The sequence below is a fragment of the Mus caroli genome, unplaced genomic scaffold (genome assembly GCF_978045245.1).
Source record: "Mus caroli unplaced genomic scaffold, Mus_caroli_1 scaffold_14, whole genome shotgun sequence".
Classification (NCBI taxonomy): Eukaryota; Metazoa; Chordata; class Mammalia; order Rodentia; family Muridae; genus Mus; species Mus caroli.
This window is the reverse complement of record NW_028227269.1, coordinates 109,419,640-109,443,271: the sequence shown is the minus strand read 5'-3', so window position 1 is coordinate 109,443,271 and position 23,632 is coordinate 109,419,640. Positions and strand designations below refer to the sequence as shown.

The window sequence follows — 23,632 nt, the reverse complement described above, 5'->3', positions numbered from 1 at the left end:
AAACATTCTTTTCATCAAAGTAGAATTTTAAATTATATTTATGTGTAATATATAATTTAAAATTATATATAATAATATATAATATAATAAAATAGCACTAAATATATAATATATTTAATTTATTAAATGTGTTTATTTTATTTTATGCGTTTTGCCTGCAAATATGCGTGTGCACCATATGCATGTATGGTGCCTGCAGGGGTCAGAGGGGGCCAGATTCCCTGGGACCGGAGTTAGGGATGGTTGTGAATCATCAGGTGGGAACCGAACCCAGGTCCTCTGCAAGAGCAGCAGGTGATCTTAACCACTGGGCCACCCCTCCAGCCTTAATCTATTTTTTTTATGTGCATGGGTGATTTGCCTACATGTATGTCTGTGCTTTCTGGGTGTCATGTCCTCTGGTCACCATGTGAGTGCTGGGACCAGGCTTAGTCCTCTGGAAGAGCAGATGGTGCTCTTAACGCTGAGCCAACTCTTCAACTCCAAGTCAGCTGGCCTTGAACTTGCTACATACTTGAGGATGACCTTGAACTCCCATTCCTGCTTTCATCTCCCAAGTGTTGGGATTGCAGTAAGTGCCATCACACCCAGCAACTTGTTCTATTTTTCCATGTTGCCTTCCCCTGGCTTTTTCAGAAAAATCCCAGCGGAAAAGTCCCAGCATAGTCTAAGAGAAGCCCAGGTGCCAGGGCAGTCAAATTGAGATCAGATGAGGGCCGTGCAGGGTGCAGCTAAGAGGAGAGGCATAGCTAGAACACCGTAGGACACCGAGAACGTCAACCCCAGCTCCCCACGACCTTGGGAGAGGCATCTTTGTCGCTAAGCCTTATTTACTCTTAAGTAAACAGGATTGTTACTGGGATGACCTGAGTTCACTTCACCTGAGGACCTGAATTCTAGGTAGGCAAGAGCAGAAGGACCCTCCACATACGTTTACCTGTCTAGGGGTCAATTTTGCCCAGAATGCTAAGGGGCCCAGATTGGAATCAATTCTAAGACTGGGGAGGCGGAGTTCACCCTGTGTCCCTGGCGGCTGCGGGGTCTGGCGGGAGCGGGGGTTGTGGGGGCGGAGGTGTGTGTGGATTGTGCCCTACTCTCTCTGAGGCCAATTTGCAGCCTGCTGGTGGACCTAAACGCACCAGACGGTGGCGTCTGCTGTTTTTAAGTACTGACCCCGGCGGGCGCTAGGGGGAGCCGCAGGCAGATTTCAGGTCTCCTGTGTGCTAAGGAGAGGCTGGGCTAGGCTGGGCTGCTGAGTGGGTGTGGCGTCCGCTCTGGCCCCACCCGGGCTCTCTCCCACTGCTTGGGCAGGAGTGGGCAGAGGTCCGACCCTCTACGCCCCCACTAGCTCTCGGACCTCCGGAGTGGGTCATCACTACACTGGGGCTACCCTGGTAAACCACGGAGAAAGCCTGGGCTTGGGTCCCAGGAGACACCCCCGCCCCCTCCAAGGGTCCTGGACTTGCCTTCTGTGGGACCCTGTTTAATTGGGCATAATCCTGCCCGGGAGAGAGGTGACGCAACATTGCTCCTCGCTCCGTTCTGCTCTGCCTCTCGGAGTGGACAGCACTTCCTGCCAAAGGTCAGCCCCCTGAGGATCCCCACACTCCCTCCCCATTTCCTAGTCTCATTGACCTTTCTCAAAACCCACAAGAAGAGCTGGGGACAGGGAGATTCTAGGACAACAACACTTCTAACCCGTGAACCCTGGCAAGGCCCACGTTGACAGCCTGGACCCAGAGCACCCACGGTTTTAAATTTAAAGCAGACTTCCAGGCAAACTTCCGCACCTCCCCTCCCACCTCTGGCGTTTGGGGGCCAGGCTATATTTAGAAGGGAGGAGGGCTGGAGAAATTGCTTTATTCATCCTGGAGGTTAGCAAGGAGGCCAGGAGAGAACAGAAGGCCTGTGTCTCCCACAGCCCAACCAGCTCACCCATGGTGGGGCCTCCGCCTGAGGGCTTTGTTGAGCTAACATTATGGAAACTTCCTAGTGGCTAGGCTCTGAACTTCCTCAAGCTTCGCCAAGGGAAGGCAGTACATCTTAAGAGGGAGCCCTAGGCATGGTCAGCCTTCTACTCCCCAAGCTAGCCCTGATGAGGTACCATAGCTCCCCTCCTGGTTGTGAAGAGACAAGATCATCATTCAAGGTAAGAGGAGGTGCTTGCCCCCCCCAAGGTCACATATGGGTGCTGTGGCCAACTTGAGGGTCCCTCCATAGCTTTGGGCAAAACCGGTCCGGGGCACCTCATTTGAACCTAAATTTTTCCATCTGTAAAATGGGACTTTTGCAGGGAATTAATATAATCTGGGCTGGAAGAAGACCCCTCACCTTAGGTGCCCCTGGTGCCCTAATGTACCCAGGATGCAAGGTACAAGGGGTGCCTGACCTCCAGGGGATCTCTAGTAGAGGTAGGAGGCCACCTGGAAGAATGGCCATAGGCAGTCTAGGCAAGGAAGAGTAGAGAGAGTGTCCCTAGGCAGAGACAGTGTGAACAGCCTTCTGGCTCTGCTCAGCCTGGCATTCCCCACCCCGGGCTGAGTGCCAAGCACCAAGTGCTTACCATCCAACATTCTGACTTGCCCAGCCTCAGAGAGACTAGAATACCACTAGCAGAAGCAAACTTGTGCCCAGCAGCTCAAGTGCCCACGAAGGTGCCCGTAGCCACCAGGAAGGATGCCTTTATTTCTGCTTCAAGCCACTGAACAAAGAGGGGTATGTTCCAGATCTGGGCCATGGAGCGCAAAGGCAGGGGCCGGGGTCCTGGCCACACCCAGCCAGACAGGATGCTTGGTGAGCTGGGTCTCCTGTGTGGGCCCAGCCTTTTCTGTGAATCAGCCTGTCATCCTGGGATGGAGGTCCTCTTGGTGGTCAGAGAGTAGAGCCTGCCACACCCGCATCTGTTACTGGAGCAGGGAATGCCTGGTGCCCAGAGCTGGCACCCTGGATGACATCATCATCTGCTTCCTTCCCTGGTGGACTTGGGGAAGGAGCTGAAAACAAGACAAGGAATAAAAAACAAACCAAACATAAAGCCAAAAGCCTCTCTATTGGTGACAGCTGTAGCTCAATTGGTCCTGGGGGATCTGAGGTGAGCCTTTGGCAGACATCTGGACGGGATAGCCACTTCTTCCCCGGGGCGGATGGGAAGGAAGGGGTGATCACACCCTCGTTTTAGGCAAAGAGAAGGAGAATGAAGCCCAGCTTGGGAAGCCTGAAGCAGCCCTGTGTGTCAGGGAAAGGTATGGCAGAGAGAATGTGGTAGCTTGAGGGTCTCCCAACAGCCCACACCTCAGTGGTTACCTAAGGGACAGCAGCCACTGCTGCTGTCTCTGCTGCTGGCCTGACACAGGGTGAGGGAGCTTTGAGAAGAGGTGAGGGCCATGAGTATAGATCCCTTCAGGGCCAAGCTGGATAAGGACTGGGATAAGGACCAGCCCAGAGGCTGAGGTCTGGGGAGAGGAGGGAGGTTTGTGTGGTTCTGAGTCATGAACTCACATCCTCACAGTGAGAGACCCTCCACAGGCTTCAGAGAATAAGGACCCCCAGGGAACAGCTCAGCCCTCGTGCCTAGAGCTTTCAGTGGCTTACGAGCCACTCTGGAGGCCCTGAGGACTAACTACTCCTGTCCCACCTTTTTCTTGAAGCTCCAGTCTTGCACCCTGCCACCGCTGCCAAGCTATGAGGAACCCCTGTTCCCAAATGTGCTCCTGTACGCTGGCCCCTCTAGGTCCTTGTGGGCAACGCGAATCCTTCCAAAGCTCTCAAGTCAGGGAGAACAGACAGCTGTCTGGACAGTAGGAGAGTGCCTGTGGCCCTCTCGAGTGCCAGGCTTGCCTGGAGCCACAGGTGTGCATTAAGAGGACAGGTACAGATGAGGGGAAGGGCAGTCACCAGAGGAGTGGGTGAAGGTGAGGCAGAGTCCAGGCCCTGGGTCGATGCTCTGGATGCTGGGGTCCCACACCTACTGCAAACACTGACAGGAAACGGGCACTGTGGTCTCACCAGCAGCAGCCTGGATCTGAGGGGTACCTCTCTGTGTACCCTCAGGTGGCCAACGCAGCTCCCCGCTTTCCACAGCACCCGCTTCAGTGGGTTCCACCACAATAGAGGGCAGTCGCTGACAGAGCCGAGGGCCCTTCTCCCGAACACCTACCTATAGAGAGAGTGGGGAAGGATCAGGGTGATACCGGGCCATGGACTGCTGGCTCTGCCTCTTCTGCCCTCTGTCCTGTCCTACTAGGAAGGCCAAGCAAGAACAGGCAGGGTGAACAGCCCTGCCTTGTGCCACCACTGGGGAATCAGGTATCCAGGGAACACCATAGAACTCACCTGGACTCAGACCCAGAGAAGCCCATTTCCCAGACAGAGTCTAAGATGGTAGAGACAAGTCACCCAGGAGGAAGCCCAGGACTTAGCACCCCAGCTGCTTCCTGTACCTGGAAGCCAGCACGATTCCTTTCTAGGGGCTTCCCTGCTGGGTCCTTGGCCTCCTCCCTCCACTTGGCAGGCCAAGGAGCTAGGAAGATGTTGCCATGGCAATCAGAGCTGGCTCTCCCTCATTGTTCAGTGCCCACACGCCCTCTGGGTGCCCTCAGCAACTCCACCTCCCATTCAAGCTTTTCAAGGCTGAAGCTGCCTCACACAGCTCCATCCCTCGGTACCCTGAGGCCCTGACTTGCCTGCACTGGTCCACCTCTGTGCCTTCCTGAAGTTCTGGAAAAGACGGCTACCTAGTGTATATGCCTTCCCACAGTAGCACACAGTCCTCCAGCAAGGTAGGCACAGAGCAGGCAAACTGTCAGACTGCCTCTGAATGACTGCTTAGAACCAATGGATACTGGTTCCCCACACACACTTCCACACTCTACCCAAGACTCTGTTAGCCAAGTGCTTCAGGTGATCCTGAAGCCTGAGAACAGGTGTCGCCAGGCTGGACCATCTGTGGAATGAAAGATAAAGGGCCTCAGAAGACAGCAGAGGGGGACCCCATCCTGCTCCACAGCTGGACCCTGCTGAGGCCGACACTCCGCTGGCCTTGCCAAACCAGGCCTCCTTCCCCATCCTGGCTCCTTTCCTATACCCTAGTCCTTTCCGTCAGCCATGGGTTCTGTCTGGAGGGTACCTACTATGGTAAGATGGCTAAGTCAGCCAGCCAGACCATCAGGGTAGCTGCACCTGTGAGCCCAGAGTCTAGGCTGCTTTCTTCCTTTACTGGCTCTGTTGACCTAAGGCAGATTTCTGTGACTCTGCTGGTCTGTGCAGGACTAGAATCTCGGTTTATTTTACTTCTGAAACAGGTTCTTATACCCCAGACTGTTTGAAACCCACTAAGTAGCCAAGGCTGGTCTTGATCCTCTGACTCACTCTCTAGACTACTGGGACTACAGGGGTGTGTCAGTGCACCCTACTACACATTTAAACATCTTGCTGCATCAACATCCCAGCCCCCTAAATATCCGAGGGCACCCTAGAATAGTACCACCCTAAAGAGCAGAATGTGATCCTGTGCTTGGGGAATGAGCCTTGGTGTCCCCAGGTTCAGCTGGGGTGCAAAGTAAGCCAGGGCAGTTTGCTTTCAGTTGCTCTATCCACCAAATTTCTACAAAAACAGCAATGCCCTCCCTGACATGGGAGGGTAAACTGAGGCTGGCAGAGATGAGAAGCATATTGAAGTCGCAGGCCAGAGCTTGAGGTTGGCTCCCTCCTGTCTCCTGCCTCTCAGTCACTTACCTTCCCTGCTGGGCCTCTGGGGCCCTCAGTGGGGCTCTCTGGTGCTGTTGGCTGTGGGGTGCTCATGCTGTTGCTGTTGCTACTGGGCTACACAAAGACAAGAGTAAAAATGAGATATTCACTGCAGCCAGTGCTAGGCCTCCTCGCTCTTCCTCCCCTTCCTCCTCCTCCTCTTCCTTCTCCTCCTCTTCTTCTTCCTCCTCTTCCTCCCCTTCCTCCTCCTCCTCCTCCTCATCTTCCTCCTCCTCTTTCTCCTCCTTCTCCTTCTCCTCCAGGAACCCTCCCCACCTCAGCCTAGCCAGGCCCAGCACCCACAGCTCAGAGCTGATCTCAAGAGCACAGGAGAGCTGCCATACAGTGCCCAGGACTATAGAGCACAGGAGAGCTGCCATACAGTGCCCAGGACTATAGAGAATGTGGCAAGATGGGGAGAGATTGACCCAGCTTTGAGAGCCAGGAAGGCTTCCTGGAGGAAGGTCAGCTGGCCTGAGGCCTCTCTAAGCGATGGAGAGCAGGCAGTCTGGGCAGCAAGAGAGACTCAGGTGTTGAGGCAATGAACAGCAAGCAGAGAACACGGCAGACCTGGGGCCCAAACAAGTTTGAGTCAGGAGGCTGGGAGAAACCCGGCACTGAGTCTGAGCCAGCCAGAAGGCAAGGTGCCCCGATCCTGCCCAAGAACACCCCTTCACCCACAGACCCTCAGGCCATGCCCTAAGAGAAGCTGACATCTTGCCTGCATATGGCCCCATCTACCCAGGCCAGGCACAGGTTGGGGAGGCTGGATCAGAGCCTCCAGGGTGAGGAAAGAGCCCCTGCCAGAAATCAGATGCCCGCTCTCAGACACTCCCCTAGCACTGTATCGGGGTGGTGGTGGGGTAGAGGGATGTGGGGGGTGTGGGGGTATTCTTGGAGCCTAGCTCATGCCAGAGCAAGAAATGAGTAGGGTCTAACAGGCATTGGCAGATTTTAGTCAGGCAGCCCAGGGCCACAGGCCTGTGCTTTGGAAGGAGACTGGGCCAAGGTGAAGTACTGACCAGCAGGGTGGAATGTCTGAGACACCCTGCTGGGATGCGGGGACCATGGGCCACCACAAGATCATGGAAAATGAGAGCCCTTCTACCAGATGTCCACCTTGGTCAGCTCAAGTTCCAGAGTCCCAAGGTAGTCTGGAAGGGGGTGACACCCTGTGATGGGCACCCCCTGGCAGTAGGCAGCCACGTCATTCCAGTGGTCCTCTGTCCCAGAGCCCGCCAGATCCCCCGCGGACCGCTCCAGGCTCTGAGACTCTGAGATGTTGAGAGAGTTTCTGCATACCTCCAGAGTTCTGAGAACCTCCCGGAACAGAGACCCAAAGAGATGTCTCAGAGACATTCGGGAATGAGGGAGGGAGAACGATCATGGAGGCCATGCAAAGAGGTGACAGAGCTGAAGAGTGAGCGGAGAAAGAGGGAGAGCGCGACAGGAGAGTCCTAGGGAAAATCTGGGGAGCCAAGATTGCAGCAAGGATGGAGCTACGATGGGGCAAGTGCCCACAGGCTGCCTTGCTCTTGCAGGGTGCCTGGTGCCCGAAGCCTCGTTGTGAGAGCCCCACACACCTCTATCCGCTCTGGGGTGCAGAGGGCCAGGTGTTGTGGACCTCACGGGGTAGGGGGACGCTTGATCCAGAGCCCCTCTCCCCCCGTATTCGGCTGCCAGGGGGGACCCACACCCGTCCCTTCCTCGGTGCGCTCCCACTAACTCCTTACCGCACTCGCCCTCCTCCCCACCCTTGGCTGCCAAGGTGCACCTCGGAGGACAGAACCCTGCGGGCGGGCGAGGGTGGGGAGGGGGCGTTGTGCCTCCTGCACACTCACCGACACTCACCGCTGGCGCTTGCGGGGACTCCACGCTGGCTCGGGAGCTCGCCTCCCTCGGTCTCCTCCGAGCTCTCCGCCCACACACGCGCTCGCTCGCAGCCGGCCTCTCATTCACACTCCCGCCCTCTCCTCTGCAGGGCCTCCGGAAGGACCTGGCCTCCACCTCTCTAGACACCACCCTACCTCAGAACCTGGTCTTGGCCACTTCAGACCTCCTCTCCCAGTCTCCAGGTTAGAATATGAGGTGTGGCATTGTGTGGCGCCAGATATCACAGGAAGAGGATTTTCTCCAAACGGGCTACCCGAGGAAGAAATGTTGGGAAGTGGGGCAGGTTGGAGGATTGTCCCACATTCTGTCTCGCATATTGATCCCCAGGTCCATTCTCTACCCCAGGACAGTTGGTTTGGTGAACAACTCTGTCACCCAAGGCCATAGTGCTACATCCCCACATGCATAATCCACACAATTCCCCTTCTAGGATCCACTGAGAGCTCTCCAATGTCCTATTTCTCTCAGACCTGTGCCCAATACCCACATCTAGCTATCTGATCACCATGCACCCAACCGTTCATTAGCAGGCATTGTCTACTGTCCACAATCCAACCTCCATTCAGTGGTCAGTCTACCATTACCTTCCAGCTGGCAGCCACCAGTCCCTATCCATCACCCAGTCACCATCTGGCATCCTAAGTCCACTCACGACCTACCACACTGCCATTCTGCACACACCCCCACTGCCTATCACACGGCCATTCTACACCCCCCCCCAAATACTCACCCTAGCAATGCGTCTAGCATCTACCTCTCACTAGCCACCCGGCCACTAGGGTGGCCATCCAGCCACCTTCTTTCCCTGTAGAACTAGCCCAAGAATCAACCAAGATCTATTAACTGTGGACACCCTATCACTATGCTCCACCTAACTACTATGTACCCGTCTCTTCACCATCCACACACGTGTCACTGTATGTCCACATCCATGAAACACCCAACAGGTGTTCTTTTACTGCCCATTCATTGTCTCTCCAGAATTTACCTACCTAGCATGTAACAGGTTTCCATCGATAACAACCGTGCATTCATACACACCTTACCTAACTTCACCTGTCAATGTATTGTCTATCTGCTATCCTCTATCCAATCAGTCACACATCATCATCTATAATTCAGTTATCAGTTGTCATCCATATTTATACGAACTACACCCCGCCGCCATCCGCCCACCCACTGATCTTATCATCGTCTATCAGATGTCCACCAGTTCAATATCCATCTCACAATATCCACCCACACATTATCGGTGATAATGCACTATTCTACCCAAATCTATCCAACCATCACGACCACCTATGCACTTTTCTATCCTAAGAAATGTCAATTTACTTTATGCCTTGGACTGCCGGCCACCTGACCCAACTCTCCCGTTTGGGTTGGGAATGAGGTGGCATGGAATCAATGGCTCAGACTCCTGTAGCAGGCCAGAACAGTGCAGCAAGCTCCTTGATTAATTCTCTCAAAGCCGGGCATGGTGGCGCACGCCTTTAATCCCAGCACTTGGGAGGCAGAGGCAGGCAGATTTCTGAGTTTGAGGCCAACCTGGTCTATAGAGTAAGTTCCAAGACAGCCAGGGCTACACAGAGAAACCCTGTCTAGAAAAACCAGTTTTTTTTTTAAAAAATTCTCTCAAGCACCCTTTATACTCTCCACCCACGTCCCATTTGGTCCCAAGCAAGCCGTATCCTCCAAGTGGTGGTTCTTGATTGGCTGTCGTCTGCGTTACCAATCTTTAGGCCCTCAGGCAGTCTTAGATTTGTTTGTGTAGCCCCCTAGTGTTTATGCATAGGCAGCTGCTACTTTGTGGGGGAGACCTGCGTTTCTTCTACAAATGAACTCCACCTCTGTATCCAGCATTGCTCTAGGCACTGGGGATGGAGACACAACATTGAGCACTCACCACTGTTCGCGCCCCCCCCTATGAGACCCCCCCCCCAGCCAACTGGGCTGAGGTCATGTAACAGTTTCTCTCATCTAGTACTGCTGTCTGCCTTCAGTGGTCTCTCACTATCCACTTGCCCTTGACCTACCTATATATTAAATTACCCACTTACTAGGCAACACGCACTGCCTTCTGGTCAGCCAGTCTCCTCACTGCCTACCCACCCACCATTCAACCTTCATGGATCTGTTTTGCAAGAGTTAGACATCTACTATTTACCCTGTCTCCGTTCACCATGTGACCATCACGTGACTGTCATCTGCCTTCCCTGACCCTGCCCACTCTCCATCTTCTGTCTACACTCAACCCATTATCCATCCAGTTAGCAACCATTTTTGCCAGTTAGGATGGCTACTCTTGGTTGTAAACTTAACAGGATCTGAATCAACTGAGAGGCAAGCACATCTGTTAGGGTTTGTCTTGAAAACTGTTTTTGTTTTTGTTTTTAATTAAAAAAAAAAAATCAGGCCGGGCGTGGTGGCGCACGCCTTTAATCCCAGCACTCGGGAGGCAGAGGCAGGCGGATTTCTGAGTTCGAGGCCAGCCTGGTCTACAAAGTGAGTGCCAGGACAGCCAGGGCTACACAGAGAAACCCTGTCTCGAAAAACCAAAAAAAAAAAAAAAAAAAAATCCAGCCTGCGCTTTTTGGTAGTGGGTCAAATATAAGAAGGTTCTAGGGGGGAAAGCTTTCGTGTGAGTGCCTTCACAGCCCAATGGTGAACTCATCTACTTTGCTGCTGCTAAAGGTGTGGCTGTTGCCATTTTCACTGACATCAGAACCTGGCTTCTTCAGTTTCTCTGGAGGTGAGGAATCCTCCAGGCCTTCAGCACCTGATTAGGACTGCTGGGGAACCCAGCCTCAAGGAGTGAACAGCTAGCTACCAGTTTCCAGCCTCTCTTGTGAGATGGCAACCATTGTTGAACCATCCACTGTATCAGGTAAGATATATATATGTGTGTGTGTCTGTGTGTATATGTATATGGTATATATGTACATGTATATGACATAAATATGTATGTGTATATGTATATGATGTGTATGTATATGATTATATATGAAATATATGTGTATGTTTATGTGTATATGTGCATATGTATATGATGTGTATGTATATGACTATGTGAATGTATGTATATGGTGTAAATGTATATGATATATATGTATATGTGTTTATGTGTATATGTATATGATGCATATGTGTATGATTATGTATATGTATGTATATAGTGTATATGTCTATGTATATGATATACGTGTATGTGTGTATGTGTATGTGTATATGTATATATGTATGTATATGATGCATATGTATATGATTATGTATATATGTGTGTATATGATATATGTGTGTGTTTATGTATATGTGTATATGATGTATATGTATATGATTATGTATATGAATATGTATGTATATGGTGTATATGTATATACATTCATTCTCATGCCCCGCCCATCTTCCACCCGATGTGCTCTTGTCTGTCACTCATCATCCGCCATCAATCCTGCGCCCATCAACTTTCCACTTAATCTACTTGAACTGACCCATCGTAACCAACACACTAACTACCCACCGTCCATCCATGTCTGCCTCACCTGTGGTGTTCACCATCCATCATCATTTACCCGCCATCCACCTGCTTGCTATCTGTGGGCTTATTCACTACATACCCGCTGACTTCATCCCTGTCCAACCCATCTCCCAACATCTACAGTTCATCTATTCATCCCCACTCAGCCACCCTCCTTATACATACATACATATATATGTGTATATATATATATCAATAAATGCTTGTTTTATATGAATGTATACATCTCAAGAGCTCCAGGCCAGAGAGTCTGCTGAAATGAGAACACCCTGCTGGAATCATGTGGCCTGCCAGTGCCGGCGTAGGGTGGAAACTTGCCGTTCCTTTTTAATATTTCCCGCAAAATATATATATATATATATATATATATATATATATATATATAAATGGCTGAAGAGAGGCTCAGCGGTTAAGAGCATGGTGACTCACAACTGTCTGTAACTCCAGCTCTGGCGATCCAACACCTTCTTCTAGCCTCTGAGAGCACCAGGCACGCTCATGGTGCACCGACAAACATTCACGTAAAACTCTCATACACATAAAACAAAACTCTAAGAAAAATTCAATATAAATAATAAACATTCGTTGTTGGGTGATGGTTTCTGAAATCATGAAGAAAATAAGAATCGATCTAAATGTACGGTCTGATGATCCAAAAAGAGCCAACAAAGCAGTGAGCGGAGTCTTGGCGCAGAAATGCAGCGACGGCTCACTGGGGACAGGTACTGTTCATGCAGAAGACCCCAGCTCTGGTACCAAAACCCTCATCAGGTGGGTCATGGCCACTTGGAACTTTAGCTCTGGGGGAATCGGACACAAGACCTCCACAGAAAGTCACACTCATGTACACACTGTCACATATGCGCACATGTAATTATACATAAAAATAAGTCTTTAGAAATGTACTTTGCACTGCTGTAAATTTTAGGGCCTCCATCTCTTGGGTATGGGACAGGCGAAGCACACTGACCAAGTTCCGGGGGAGGAGGAGGGGGAGAGAGGAGTCTGCAGAGGTCTGCCCTGCACCTATGGCGGCATCTTGGGAGACCTGCTGCTCTGACCAGAGAGGACAAGACTCTGGCAGAGATCCTGCAGAGTGGGACTTAGGGATCAGTCCCTGATGTGGAGACATCAAAGGGCTCCAACAGAACTTTAAGGAGGCAAGTACTTATACACTCCAACTTATACACTCCACTCCAGGCACAGGAACCCAACGGTCAGAACTGAAGAGTCGCATGCCAGATGACTGGTTGCCAGGGCCACTGGCCACTGCGGCTTCAGATGCACCATAGCCTCACAGCAGGAAATGCTCTGTGCAGACATACCCCGCCCCCCACGGCTCCATCCTTGCCCACCCTCCTTCCCACCTGGGAAGAAGTTGCTCTCCGTTGCTCTCCTTGCTTATTAGTGCGGGTGTAACTGCCAACTGCCACCTAAGGTGTTAGCTGCCATCCAAGGTGTTAGCTAACAAGAGACTTGCAGCGGCTGAGGCTTCGTCCTGAGAGAGCTCTCTGGAAATGCTCAAGGCCTTGAAGTGTGTGCTGTGCTGTGAGGGGCGGAGGCAGGAGGCAGGGAGTGTCTGTAAAGACAGGACAGAGCCCAGAGCTTCCTACAAAGTCACCTTAGGGGCCCAGCTTTGCTTTAGACTCTAACTCTAGGGCTTTCCTACCTTCTGGCTCCCACTTGGGGCTTTCCTGGAGAGAAAAGCAGCGCTGGTATTAAAGCAGAACTATGTGTAGGACTGTGTGTGCATCGGAGAGAACCCGTGTCACTACCTGGGCCTCCCTCACAAGGACAACGGAGTAAGGGACAGAGTGACTCCCTTAGGTAAGAGCTAAGCTCTCTGATATCCTCGGGCTTCTCTGAGACTGAAGGGAAGAGCAGCGCTGAGGGTGCTTTGGGCCTGGATGGTTTGCTCTTGTCGCCCTCTGGTGGCCACTTGACTAAAACACAGCTATACTCAGGACAAAAATACAAGGCATTGGGTAAGCTGATTTGGAATGTTTTAATAGGGCGCTATAAAATCGACGGTCTGGGCTGGAGAGATGGCTCAGTGGTTAAGAGCACTGACTGCTCTTCCAGAGGTCCTGAGTTCAATTCCCAGCAACCACATGGTGGTTCACAACCATCTGTAATGGGATACGACGGCGACAGTGTACTCATATACATAAAACGAAAACAAAAACAAAAAACGACAGTCCTGCCTTCTGTCCTCATATACTGATGATGAGAAGACAGGTCCAGGACGACTGACCATCCAACCATCCTGTGCCTCAGGGTGACTACAAGAAGAAAGTCTGGCAGGAAATACTAGTTGGCTGTGGAAAGCTTCTGACATTAGAGTTTTGAGCTTAAAAACAAACTACTTTAATCAGAGAATCCCACCAAGTGGCAGCCCCAGAGGTTAAGGATCAGGTATTCCCCAGGGCACAGAGCCAGGGTGTGTGGGACAAGGAAATCCCGCACGGAGAGGTGCCTGCTGGGGGTGGGAACCATCTTCCCTCCCCACGACAGTGGAGTGGGCACGGGGACATACCTGCACTGCCACAGGACAGGCTTGACCTTGGAATGGCTGAATGTGGAGCCTGGTGTGAAGGGTCACCTCCAGGCTCCAGGGTGGCAGCTGAGTCGAGGACACTCTTCTCCTGCTGCTGGCTTCAGCAAGAAGCCTAGAAAAGACTCAGGCCAGCCCATGCTTTCCTCCCTACTACCTCCATTCCATCACCCACAGTCCACACATGGCCACCCAAAGCCACCACCTGGAGGTGCCTTCTCTTTCTCCGGGTGAAGGTCAGGTGAAACTACTGGCTGTCCTCATCCCAATCCGCCCTGCTGGGTTGGCTGGACTGACTCATGATGGAATAGTGTGAGGTTTATCCCTAGAGCTTTCTTTAAATAGTATTATTTATCTATTTATTCATTTATGTGTGTGTGTGTGTGTGTGTGTTCTTGAGTGTGCCACAAGCAGACGGCGTTGGACCCTTTGGAGCTGGAGTTACAAGTGTTTACAGGATACCTGACTCGCAACTTTTTAGACATATGTTGGGATTTGAACTCTGATCCTCATGACTGTGCTTCAAGCGCTTTTAACCGCCGACCCATCTTTCCAGCCTCCACAGTGCTTTCTGAGAGCACTGCCCTGGGCAGTGGCTGCCAGCCTGCAGCTGGGAAGTTCCCCCACGCCACCCCATGCCAGCCCACGCCGCCCCATGCCAGCCCATGCCAGCCCACGCCGCCCCATGCCAGCCCATGCCAGCCCACGCCACCCCATGCCAGCCCATGCCACCCCACGCCGCCCCATGCCAGCCCATGCCAGCCCATGCCAGCCCATGCCAGCCCACGCCGCCCCATGCCAGCCCATGCCAGCCCATGCCAGCCCACGCCGCCCCATGCCTACCCTACTAAATGGTGGGAACGGTCTTTCTCTAGAGCCTATCTTAAATAAATGATCAGTAATTATTTTGATATGTGTGCAGCTTGTGTAGGTTTGTATAACACAGGAATATTCTGGAAGGATACTCTAAAATTCTGGCCAGCCTGACAGTATTTCCTGTGTGGCAGGCTAGGATGTACTAGATCATTTCCCTTAACCATGAAACCTGGTGAGGACGCCACAATACTCCATGCTGTGGAGGAAGACATTAAGCACAGAGAGGGTGAAAAAGCTATCTGGGGTCTCAGAACACAATGAGATGGAGTTTGGATTGGAGGGGGTGAATGTCTTGCTCTGTTAGTCTCCAGGCTGTCTTGTAAAAATGGATATGACTGTCTGTCTTAGGGTTTTGCTGCTGTGAACAGACACCATGACCAAGGCAACTCTTATAAAGGACAACATTTAATTGGATCTGGCTTACAGGTCCAGAGGTTCAGTCTATTATCATCAAGGCAGGAGCATGGCAGCATCCAGGCATGCATGGTGTGGGAGGAGCTGAGAGTTCTACATCTTCATCTGAAGGCTGTTAGTGGAAGACTGACTTCCAGGCAGCTAGGGCGAGGGTCTTAAAGCCCACACCCACCGTGACACAGCTACTCCAACAGGGCCACACCTCCTAATAGTGCCACTCCCCGGGACAAGCTTATCCAAACCATCACAGAATCCCTTTCAGTAACTAGAAACTGTCCAGCCACACCTCAACAGAGGTGGGGGACCTCTCCTCCTCCCAGCAGTGCTAAGGATGGAAGCTGTTAACTCTCAGAGAGGGTGGGTGAGGGGTTTGCCTCAGGGTGACCAGCTGGAAAAGCCGAACTTGACTTGTGCAGGCTGTTTCTGCTTACCAGGACCAGGAGAGCTAGCCATTCTCCCTTCCCATGAGCCACAGCAGACACCAGACCCTGCCACCATTACAGCCTGGGGTTGAACAGATCTTCTGGTTGACAGATTCTGCACTGTGGAAGCCCCGTCTTGAAATTCCCTGCACACCTAGAGGCAGAGCCCGTGACTAAAGTCAGTCAGGTAGGGAATACTGCCACGCCCTGTCCCAGAAGGGACCTCAGGTGGGGGCAGTGCAAAGCCACTTCAGCCTTGGTCTCATCTCATGCTGAGGAGTGAGGCCCCCGCCCAGGCCTCCTGTACCCCACAGAAACCATGAAAAACAGGTGCCAACAGTGTGACTGACATGCCATCTGGATGTGTGCTCCAGAGCCCTGGGCACACATTCCCCCCAAAGGGCTCAGCTTCCCTGTTCCTCCCCGCCTCACAGGTGACTCATGCCCAGGTCGTCCTTTCTCCGGTCGTCCATTCTGGAACCCACTGCGGCACCATCGGACAGCACCCAACACAGCCTTCGCCCTAGATCTGGGCATTCTGGCCAGGGGAGGGTGGGAAAGACCAGGAGCCAAGCTGGGAGGTGCAGCCTGGCTCGGTCTCAGAGTGCCCATGGTGGGAGAATGAGGGAGCAGCTGCCTGCATAGTCCAGGAGACAGGTTTACAGAAGTGGTCCTGGGTGAGAGTTGTTGTGGTGGTAATAATGGAAACGTTGTCATGGGTGTGGTCATCATGTTGACATGGATGTTGTTGCGTGTAATATTAAAATACAATCTACGCTAACGCTGGCTAGAGTCCAGCCCTGGCGGTCTCTCCACTCCCATGGCTAACCCCATGCGATGTCCACCCAACTTCTCTCAGCTCACCTGCTGTGGAACCCATTCATATCCCCAGTTATCTAACCGCCACGGCTGCCGCCAATCAGGTCAGCAATCCCAAATTTCCATGGCTAGCTGGGAGTGCGCTCTCTTTAACCCATGCTTGGCTGCCGTTACCAGGCAACCTTAGTTCAGAATCAACAGATAACACAGTCGCTGGGGACGGAATCCAGCAACCTAAATCCACCAACTATTCTGGTAGAAATCTTCCGGTGGCGGATCCTGGTGGACTCCATCACCCGAACTGACAGCCCCCAGCCTACATCTTCTTTGTTCTGCTCCCGAGGACCAAAAGAACTTCCTTTGTCCTGCGCGCCCTCTTCCTTGCCCAGACCCAGAAGCCCTACCTCCTCATTGCCCAGTGATTGGCTTCTTGTCATCTTTATTATTTAATCAATTAGGGGGAAATTCTGCTGCAGGATGTGATCAACATGTTGACATGGATGTAGTTATCACGTCGACATGGATGTAGTTATGATGTTGACATGGGTGTGGCCACCACATCCACAACATCTTTTCAGTTATCTTTAAGCCCTGTAACATGTCCTGATTAGTTTTGCTGTCAGCTGATACACCTGGAAAGAGGGAACCTGAATTGAAGGATTGCCTCCATTGGGTTGGCCTGTGGGCACACCTGTGGGGCATTTTCTTTCATTCCCTATGTATAGCCCTGGCTGTCCTGGAGCTTGTTCTGTAGACCAGGCTGGCCACCATGGACGTGCAAGGTCAAGCAAGGCAGGTCCTCACTCTGAGCCTACCAAAGGATCCCCGACCTCCCCACAGGGTTCTGGGTTAGTAGATTTAGGGTCTATGTTTAACAAGTTCCCAGGTACTGCTGATGGTCTCACTGGAGACCACACTGAGTGGGTGGCCAGAAGACAAGGACATCCTGCCCCTCCTGGGTCTCAGAGTTCATATCTCAGGAAGGTTGAGCCAGCCTCGTATGCTCCGGGTACTCTCGGGCCTCTCCCTCCTGGCCACACAAGCTTAGATAAAGGTCCTCCTCCTCCTCCTCTGACTATGTGTCCCTAGCAGGCCACTTGTCCCTCGGAGCCTCATTCCTTATCCGCATTGTGTGGAGGAGAGTAGACTGTGTGCCAGTCAGAGGGAGCCCGTGAAGCCAAAGATTAGCCTTATTTCGAAGGAACCCTCCTGCTGCTCTGGGGGAAGGTGGGATAGTATCATGGGACCTGCTGCCTGGGCTCCAGCCATGGCTTTCCCTCTCCAAACCTCAGCTTGCTCTTCTGATAGTTTGGCAGACCTTCCCTCCCCCGTTTGGTTCTCATGCAGGTTGGAGTGGAGCCCGCCAAGCATCAAGCACACTGTGTTTGCAGCCAGGGAGAGAAATCCTTGACCTAAATGCAGCCTCAGAACTCCCATCATCCCCCACGAGAGTGGGAGCTATGGAAGATTTCAGAGCAAGGTCGGGAAGCAGTCAGCAGCAACTTCTCTGAAGATGCTGCTGGCAGTCAGTGGAGATGGTCAGACTGCTGGGAAGCGGGTGTGTGCAGTCAGGGTGTGTTGATCAGCATTTCTTGTCCCTGCCTTGTCCTTGTCACTGTCACTGGCTGTCCTGTGTGACTCTAGGACTATCTTGTGTGGACTGTTCCCCTTGTGGCTACAGATCGCACCTATGAGTTTCCAGGAGCCTCACAGGCTGTTGCAGAGATCTCTTTCCCTTGAGCTGGGGGGGCTTCCTCAGTGAGCCCTCACACAACCCAAAAGTGCCCCCGGGGCATGGGGAGCCTCCAGGATTGCTGGGCTTGTGCTGTTAGATGCCAGAAACCTTGCTGGCTGCAGTGGGCTTTCCCAGGAGATAGGAGAGGGGGGTTAGGAGGGGGCAGGGCTTGTTCTCAGTCTAAACCAGTAGCAACTGGTAGCATGCTTGCAGAAGACAACAGAGGTCACTAGGTGTCCAAATCCCGGGGTGGGGCTGCCAGCCTGAGACTGCCTCGCCTGGAATCCAGAAGTGAAGGTGGCAGAAATCGGATCCAGAAGCGGAGGCTCATCTCCTCTTGACCTCTTAGACATTGCCAGGTGCCAATGGCAAGGAAGAAGCCCAGAGGATAAATGCTTTTCTTGTCCTCTTCTTCCCCTTAGATGCCCATCAAACTCTACATTACTTGAACCCATGATCCAGATAGCTGGCCCAGATAGGATGGCACCCACACAGAAACCTTCAGAGATGCAGCAGCTGCAGAGGGTAAGGTGCACCTGGGCACAGATGTGACAGCTATGCTATCAACAGCTTCTTCCCGCACCACCCGTGTGGTTCCTACCTTTACCTCTCTGTCACAGGGCTCTTTGTAAACAGATCTTTCTGGAATAGGCCTCATGTGATCGCACCAGTTGTTCTGTGCTGGGTCTTTGTCTGACAGAGATATTTGATGCCCTGTGAAGACCCACTGGCAAACTCTCATCCGAGGCTGTCCCCCCCCCCCCCCCCAGCTAACCAGTGGGACTTCCCAGACAGACTTTCTGCCTTGGCAGACTATGTGTTTGGTCCTAGCTACTGTGATATTGGCTCCCTGGCTCCACCCTCTGCTCCACCACCACACTGCACTGCTGAACGAAGAGGAGGTATTCAGAGGTCTCCATTCTAAACCTGGCATGCCAAGCAACACTGTAGGTTTCCTTCAGGGTCCTCTATTCCTCCAGGATCCCCCCTCGCAAAAAACGTCACCTAAATGTTACAGAGGCATTTCTTTCTTTTTTTTTTTTTTTAAAGATTTATTTATTTATTATATGCAAGTACACTGTAGTTGTCTTCAGACACTCCAGAAGAAGGAGTCAGATCTCGTTACGGATGAGTCAGATCTCGTTATGGATGGTTGTGAGCCACCATGTGGTTGCTGGGATTTGAACTCCGGACCTTTGGAAGAGCAGTCGGGTGCTCTTACCCACTGAGCCATCTCACCAGCCCCAGAGGCATTTCTTTGTGTCTGATCATAGCTGGTGCTCCTGAACTTCAGGCTTTGATATGGTCAGCTGGGCTGTTGACAAGAAGGCCAGACACCTTCGGGAAGAGCTGTGGTCCAGAGTCTGGCATAGGATGCTTGGGAGCATCATTGCCAGGGTCTCAGGAGTCTGAGGACCCAGCAGGTATGGGAGGGAAGAGGCCCTTCTTACTGGGTAATGGCTGCCTGTTCTTGTCCAGGCTTTCATCAGTCACACATCTGCTCTACACAGGGGTTCTTCTGACTCTACCCTATAGTGGCACTGTCAGTGTAAGAGAGAGACCTCCCTCTTCCTTGTTTGCCAGGCAGTTCTTTACCTGTCCTCCAGGTCCACTGCCGCTCTCCTCGCAGCCAGCCCTCCCTTGGACCCACCTCTTTTTTTTTTTTTTTGGTGACAGGTTTTCTCTGTGTAGCCCTGGCTGTCCTGGAACTCGCTCTGTAGACCAGGCTGGCTTTGAACTCGCAGAGATCTGCCTGAGGCACGTACTGCTACCATCCTGTTCATATTTACTTCTTTTTGCCCTGCTTGTGGTCTGGTCCCTTGGCTGCAAGGTACCTGATACCCAGACAGGGTTTCCAGGAGCAGATGTTCCATAGCCTTGGTTTGGTTAAAAGAATGACTTTGCACTGTTTCTTTTGGGGGGGGGCTATATGGAATTCTACTGTCTCCTCTCTGTGTGTGTGTTGTTATTTGTTTATTTTGGATGTCCTGAGACAGAGCTTTTGCCACCCAGGCTGGCCTGGAACTTTATATACAGCTAAGAGTGACCATGAGTTTCTGATATTTCCGCTTCTGTTTTCCACGTTGAGTCAGTCACTTTTCTATTGCTGTGATAAAACACCGTGTCCGAGGTAACTGACAGAAGGTAGAGTTTATTTGGGCTTAAGGCTCCTGAAAGTTAGGAGTCCACCAGCGTGCAGGCCTGGCAGCAGGAGCAGGGACCTTGAGTCACAAGCATGAGGCAGAGAAGAGCAGACTGGGCCAGGCCCTAGTGAGAGACTTTTCCTGTAAGGCCGGATCTCCTTTTTTTTTTTTTTTTTAATAATTACTTTATCTTATTGAGTGTATGGTAGAAGAGAGAAAGTGGGTCAAAAGGGAAACAGGGAGGGAGGGAATTAGGGAGGAAGGAAGGTAGGGCTGTCTCCCCTTGCCGGTATGACCCATGCCTTGGGGAGGAGAGCGGCCCATCCGTCCAAATAGGTTGTCATGTAGTCATGGTGCTTTATCGGAAAGACTGGTTCTGGCCTCCTTTCTGATTCACCCAGGGCCGTCTTGGAACCCTTTCATATCTTCTCGAACTTTGACAATGGTCTTCAGTGAGGTTCCATTACTCCAGCATCACACCTTTGTAGAGACTTCTGGGAAGGAGCCAGCAAATCCCACAAGTCCCCAGTGAAGGTCACGCGCACATCATCATAACTCACTGCACCCGTGTCTTTATTTCAGATCTTCTCCGAGCCCCTTCACAGCACCCAATAACTGAGCTCAGAGCAGGACCCAGAGAACCATCCAAGCCTGCGCAGACAAGGAGAACCTGAAGAAAGGCACCCGGAAGATTCCCGCCTCTGTTTCTGACTGGCAGGTCGGTTCATACATGCTCAGCTCTGACTCGAACCTGGGAGCAGGGCCCAAGGCCGTATCTCCTAAGCCTCCCCCAAATGGTGCCAACAACTGGAGACCAAAATATTCGAATGCCCAAGACTATAGGAGACATTCCTCATTCAAACTGCCACGTGGTGCTGGGTGGAATTCCACCTCCTGAGTGTCCTGTCCATCTGCCTATATGGATATTTGTGCTTTTATTTTTTTTTCAGACAGTAAATGTACATGTGCCTGGGTCAGCCCAGCAGAAGTCATACCATGTAGAAGAACCAAGGAGAACAAGTGGCCTGTTTATCAGGTCAGGAAGGATGAGATGGGCCAACTGTTGGGTCCCACCCCGCCACAGGTCCCATGGGGTGGCTGGATGAAGGGTGTCATAGTCTGAGAGCTCCTAAGGAAGGGTCTAGATGGAAGCTGTATTGTCAGCTACTGGGTAAAAACATCCCCTATGCTCTTACTGGACACGCACTGAATCTAGAGGGAAGTGGAAACCTAAGTGTTCTTTGGAAAGTTGGTTGGATGGTGTTTAGCTGGGGCAAACACGTGAGGAACATTTAGCTGAAGTGGACAGAGGTGAAAGACTAAGGTAGACGTGTGAAAGAACATTTAGCTGAAGCAGACACAGAAGAGAGAGCAGAAACATTTGCTTTGTTCTGCTAAAGCAAGCACGTGAGAAAGGACATGTGATGGAGGACTCTCTGCTAACAACACACATGTATTGGTCCGCCTTACAGTGCGTAGTTGAGCTGCATCTGTAGGGACTCCATAGAGAGAAACGCACCAAACAACTCCTGGTGCTGTGCTGCAGCTTCTTGCTGCTTCCTCAGACTCTGGCGATTGGTAGAGTGATGTCAGCTGAGACAGATGCATGTGTTGAGGCGAGACACGTGGTGAGACAAGACCCGGGGAGGACAGGTGATGTTTGGAGAGAGTATAAATAGGACGCTACAGACTGTGATAGAGGAGCAGGCAGAGTGAGGCTTGCGTATAGAGCTTGCTGTGCAACACTTGCTGGTCTCACATCTGTGAGTGCCGACCTTCACTTCACTGAGAGAGACACAGCTGAGAACTTCTCCTGGCATCCCTCCATCCCCCTGTGTCCTTCCTGCGGACTTGTGCTGAGGCTGAGGCCTGGCTGTCTTTGCTAGGTAGTGCCACCACTGCTGATTCTGTCTGCTATCCCGACTCTACTGATCTGGATTGCTGGTGTATCCCATAAAGTGTTTATGAGTGAATTAAGCTGCCGCTGCTGACCTGTGAACTGAACTGCCGATTTCCAGACAATACAGATGGGAGTTGCTCCAAAGAACCCTTCCTAAACAGGTCCACTCCCTCCCGCCCCCCGCAAGCCCCCATATCCTTTCTTTTCCACTACTTCTGGTGGGTGGTGGGTTACAAGGGAGGTTAAAGTGTTTAAGAACCATCATTAAAATAGGTTTAGCCGGGCGTGGTGGCGCACGCCTTTAATCCCAGCACTTGGGAGGCAGAGGCAGGCGGATTTCTGAGTTCGAGGCCAGCCTGGTCTACAAAGTGAGTGCCAGGACAGCCAGGGCTACACAGAGAAACCATGTCTCGAAAAACCAAAAAAAAAAAAAAACAAAAAAAAAAACCAAAATAGGTTTCGAAAAAAATTAAAGTTACACTAGAGTCTCCCTGAATAGCCCCACTTAGGAGTACAGAGTAAGATAGAATTAAGGATCTATAGACGAAAGGCAAACCATTTAGCCTTCTCTCTGGTCCTGTGGAGGAAAATGTGTCCTTAACTCCAATGACCACAGAGTTGACTATCAGTCTCTAGTGACTGTGACAAGCAGGATTGTGTCTACCTGAAGCCCAAGGCTTGGCATCACCATGAGTCTGTGCACAAGGTGTGTGCAGATGGGTGGAGCTGCCCAGCAGGAAGCAATCCTCAGAGTCAAGCTGCCACAGCCCCTGCCCTGTCTCCCTGTGGGGGCTCCTTAGCAGTTCTTTTCCTCAGCATTGCTGAGATGACTAGAACTTTTGTTCATTGAGGACCTGACTCCCCTCATGGCTCATTTCTAATGAGCGCTCTTCCTTTTCTGCAGCAAGAATTATTAACAAGAAGTATTAGGTGTGCCTCCCTGAAGTTCACAGCTCTGTACAAGAGCCGCCCCCCACCCCTACCCCCACCCCCACCCCCAGTCCCTGCCTGACTGGCCCAGTGAACTCACAGTCTTCCTGGTGATTATTGGTTTGGTGGGGCAGGGCTGGGAGGGCTGGCGGGGGCAGGGCAGCCTCGGCTGTAATCCTGTGATCCATCTGGACTGTGACACAACGTGACTGAGCTTCCTGAAGGAAGCTCTCCTCTCTTGGACACTAGCCCAAGGTCACAGGAAGGAAAGCAAGATTCCTGTGTTAGCTGGTGTTAAGCAGGAGGGGTGTCCTCCGCTGCTGGGTTCCTGGACTCTTGGGGAATAGCACCAGGCACTGCCTGCCTGACGGAGAAGGCCTAGACCACACCCTGCAGGGTGGGCGTGGCGGTGAGGCATGTGGTAGTCAGGGGATTTCACGGGCATGAGCTCTCTACCATACTTCCTTCTCCATAAAGTGAATCCTACAGCTCGCAGTGATGTTGTGTGCGTTGCTATGGGGATAGATAAATAAAGCATTCTTGAAGCCCAAAAATGGTGGTGCTTGTAGTGATGTGGCTGGAAAAGCAAGTCGTTGCCTGAAATACAGACAGCAAATCACCATCCTCTCCACGATGGACAGGGTCTGACGTCAGTCACGTGG

The 23,632-nt window shown here is 51.9% G+C and overlaps 1 protein-coding gene across 2 annotated transcripts; it reads right to left on the bottom strand.

Annotated features, from left to right (window-relative positions):
* Positions 1-2,664: 2,664 nt before the first annotated feature.
* On the bottom strand, positions 2,665-7,673 carry Lbhd2 (LBH domain containing 2). Of its 2 annotated transcripts, none has more exons than XM_029484936.2 (4): positions 7,597-7,673; positions 5,734-5,820; positions 4,006-4,156; positions 2,665-2,993 (listed from the first exon to the last, which is right to left on the bottom strand). In XM_029484936.2, the coding sequence occupies exons 2-4, from the start codon at positions 5,797-5,799 to the stop codon at positions 2,872-2,874; spliced, it is 339 nt and encodes a 112-aa protein (XP_029340796.1). In that variant the 5' UTR covers positions 5,800-5,820; positions 7,597-7,673; the 3' UTR covers positions 2,665-2,871. The 2 variants fall into 2 exon arrangements, with proteins under 2 accessions (XP_029340796.1, XP_021034319.1); XM_021178660.3 differs by having other exon boundaries at positions 7,587-7,652.
* Between the last annotated feature and the right edge of the window lie 15,959 nt (positions 7,674-23,632).

What these genes read in the sequence shown, in the direction of transcription:
- Lbhd2 (XM_029484936.2), bottom strand. Translation starts at nt 5,799, where the DNA reads ATGAGCACCCCACAGCCAACAGCACCAGAGAGCCCCACTGAGGGCCCC. An exon ending in CCAGAGGCCCAGCAGGGAAG is followed by an intron (nt 4,157 to 5,733) that starts GTAAGTGACTGA and finishes CTCTCTCTATAG; the next exon opens with GTAGGTGTTCGGGAGAAGGG. An exon ending in TCAGATCCAGGCTGCTGCTG is followed by an intron (nt 2,994 to 4,005) that starts GTGAGACCACAG and finishes TCTTGTTTTCAG; the next exon opens with CTCCTTCCCCAAGTCCACCA.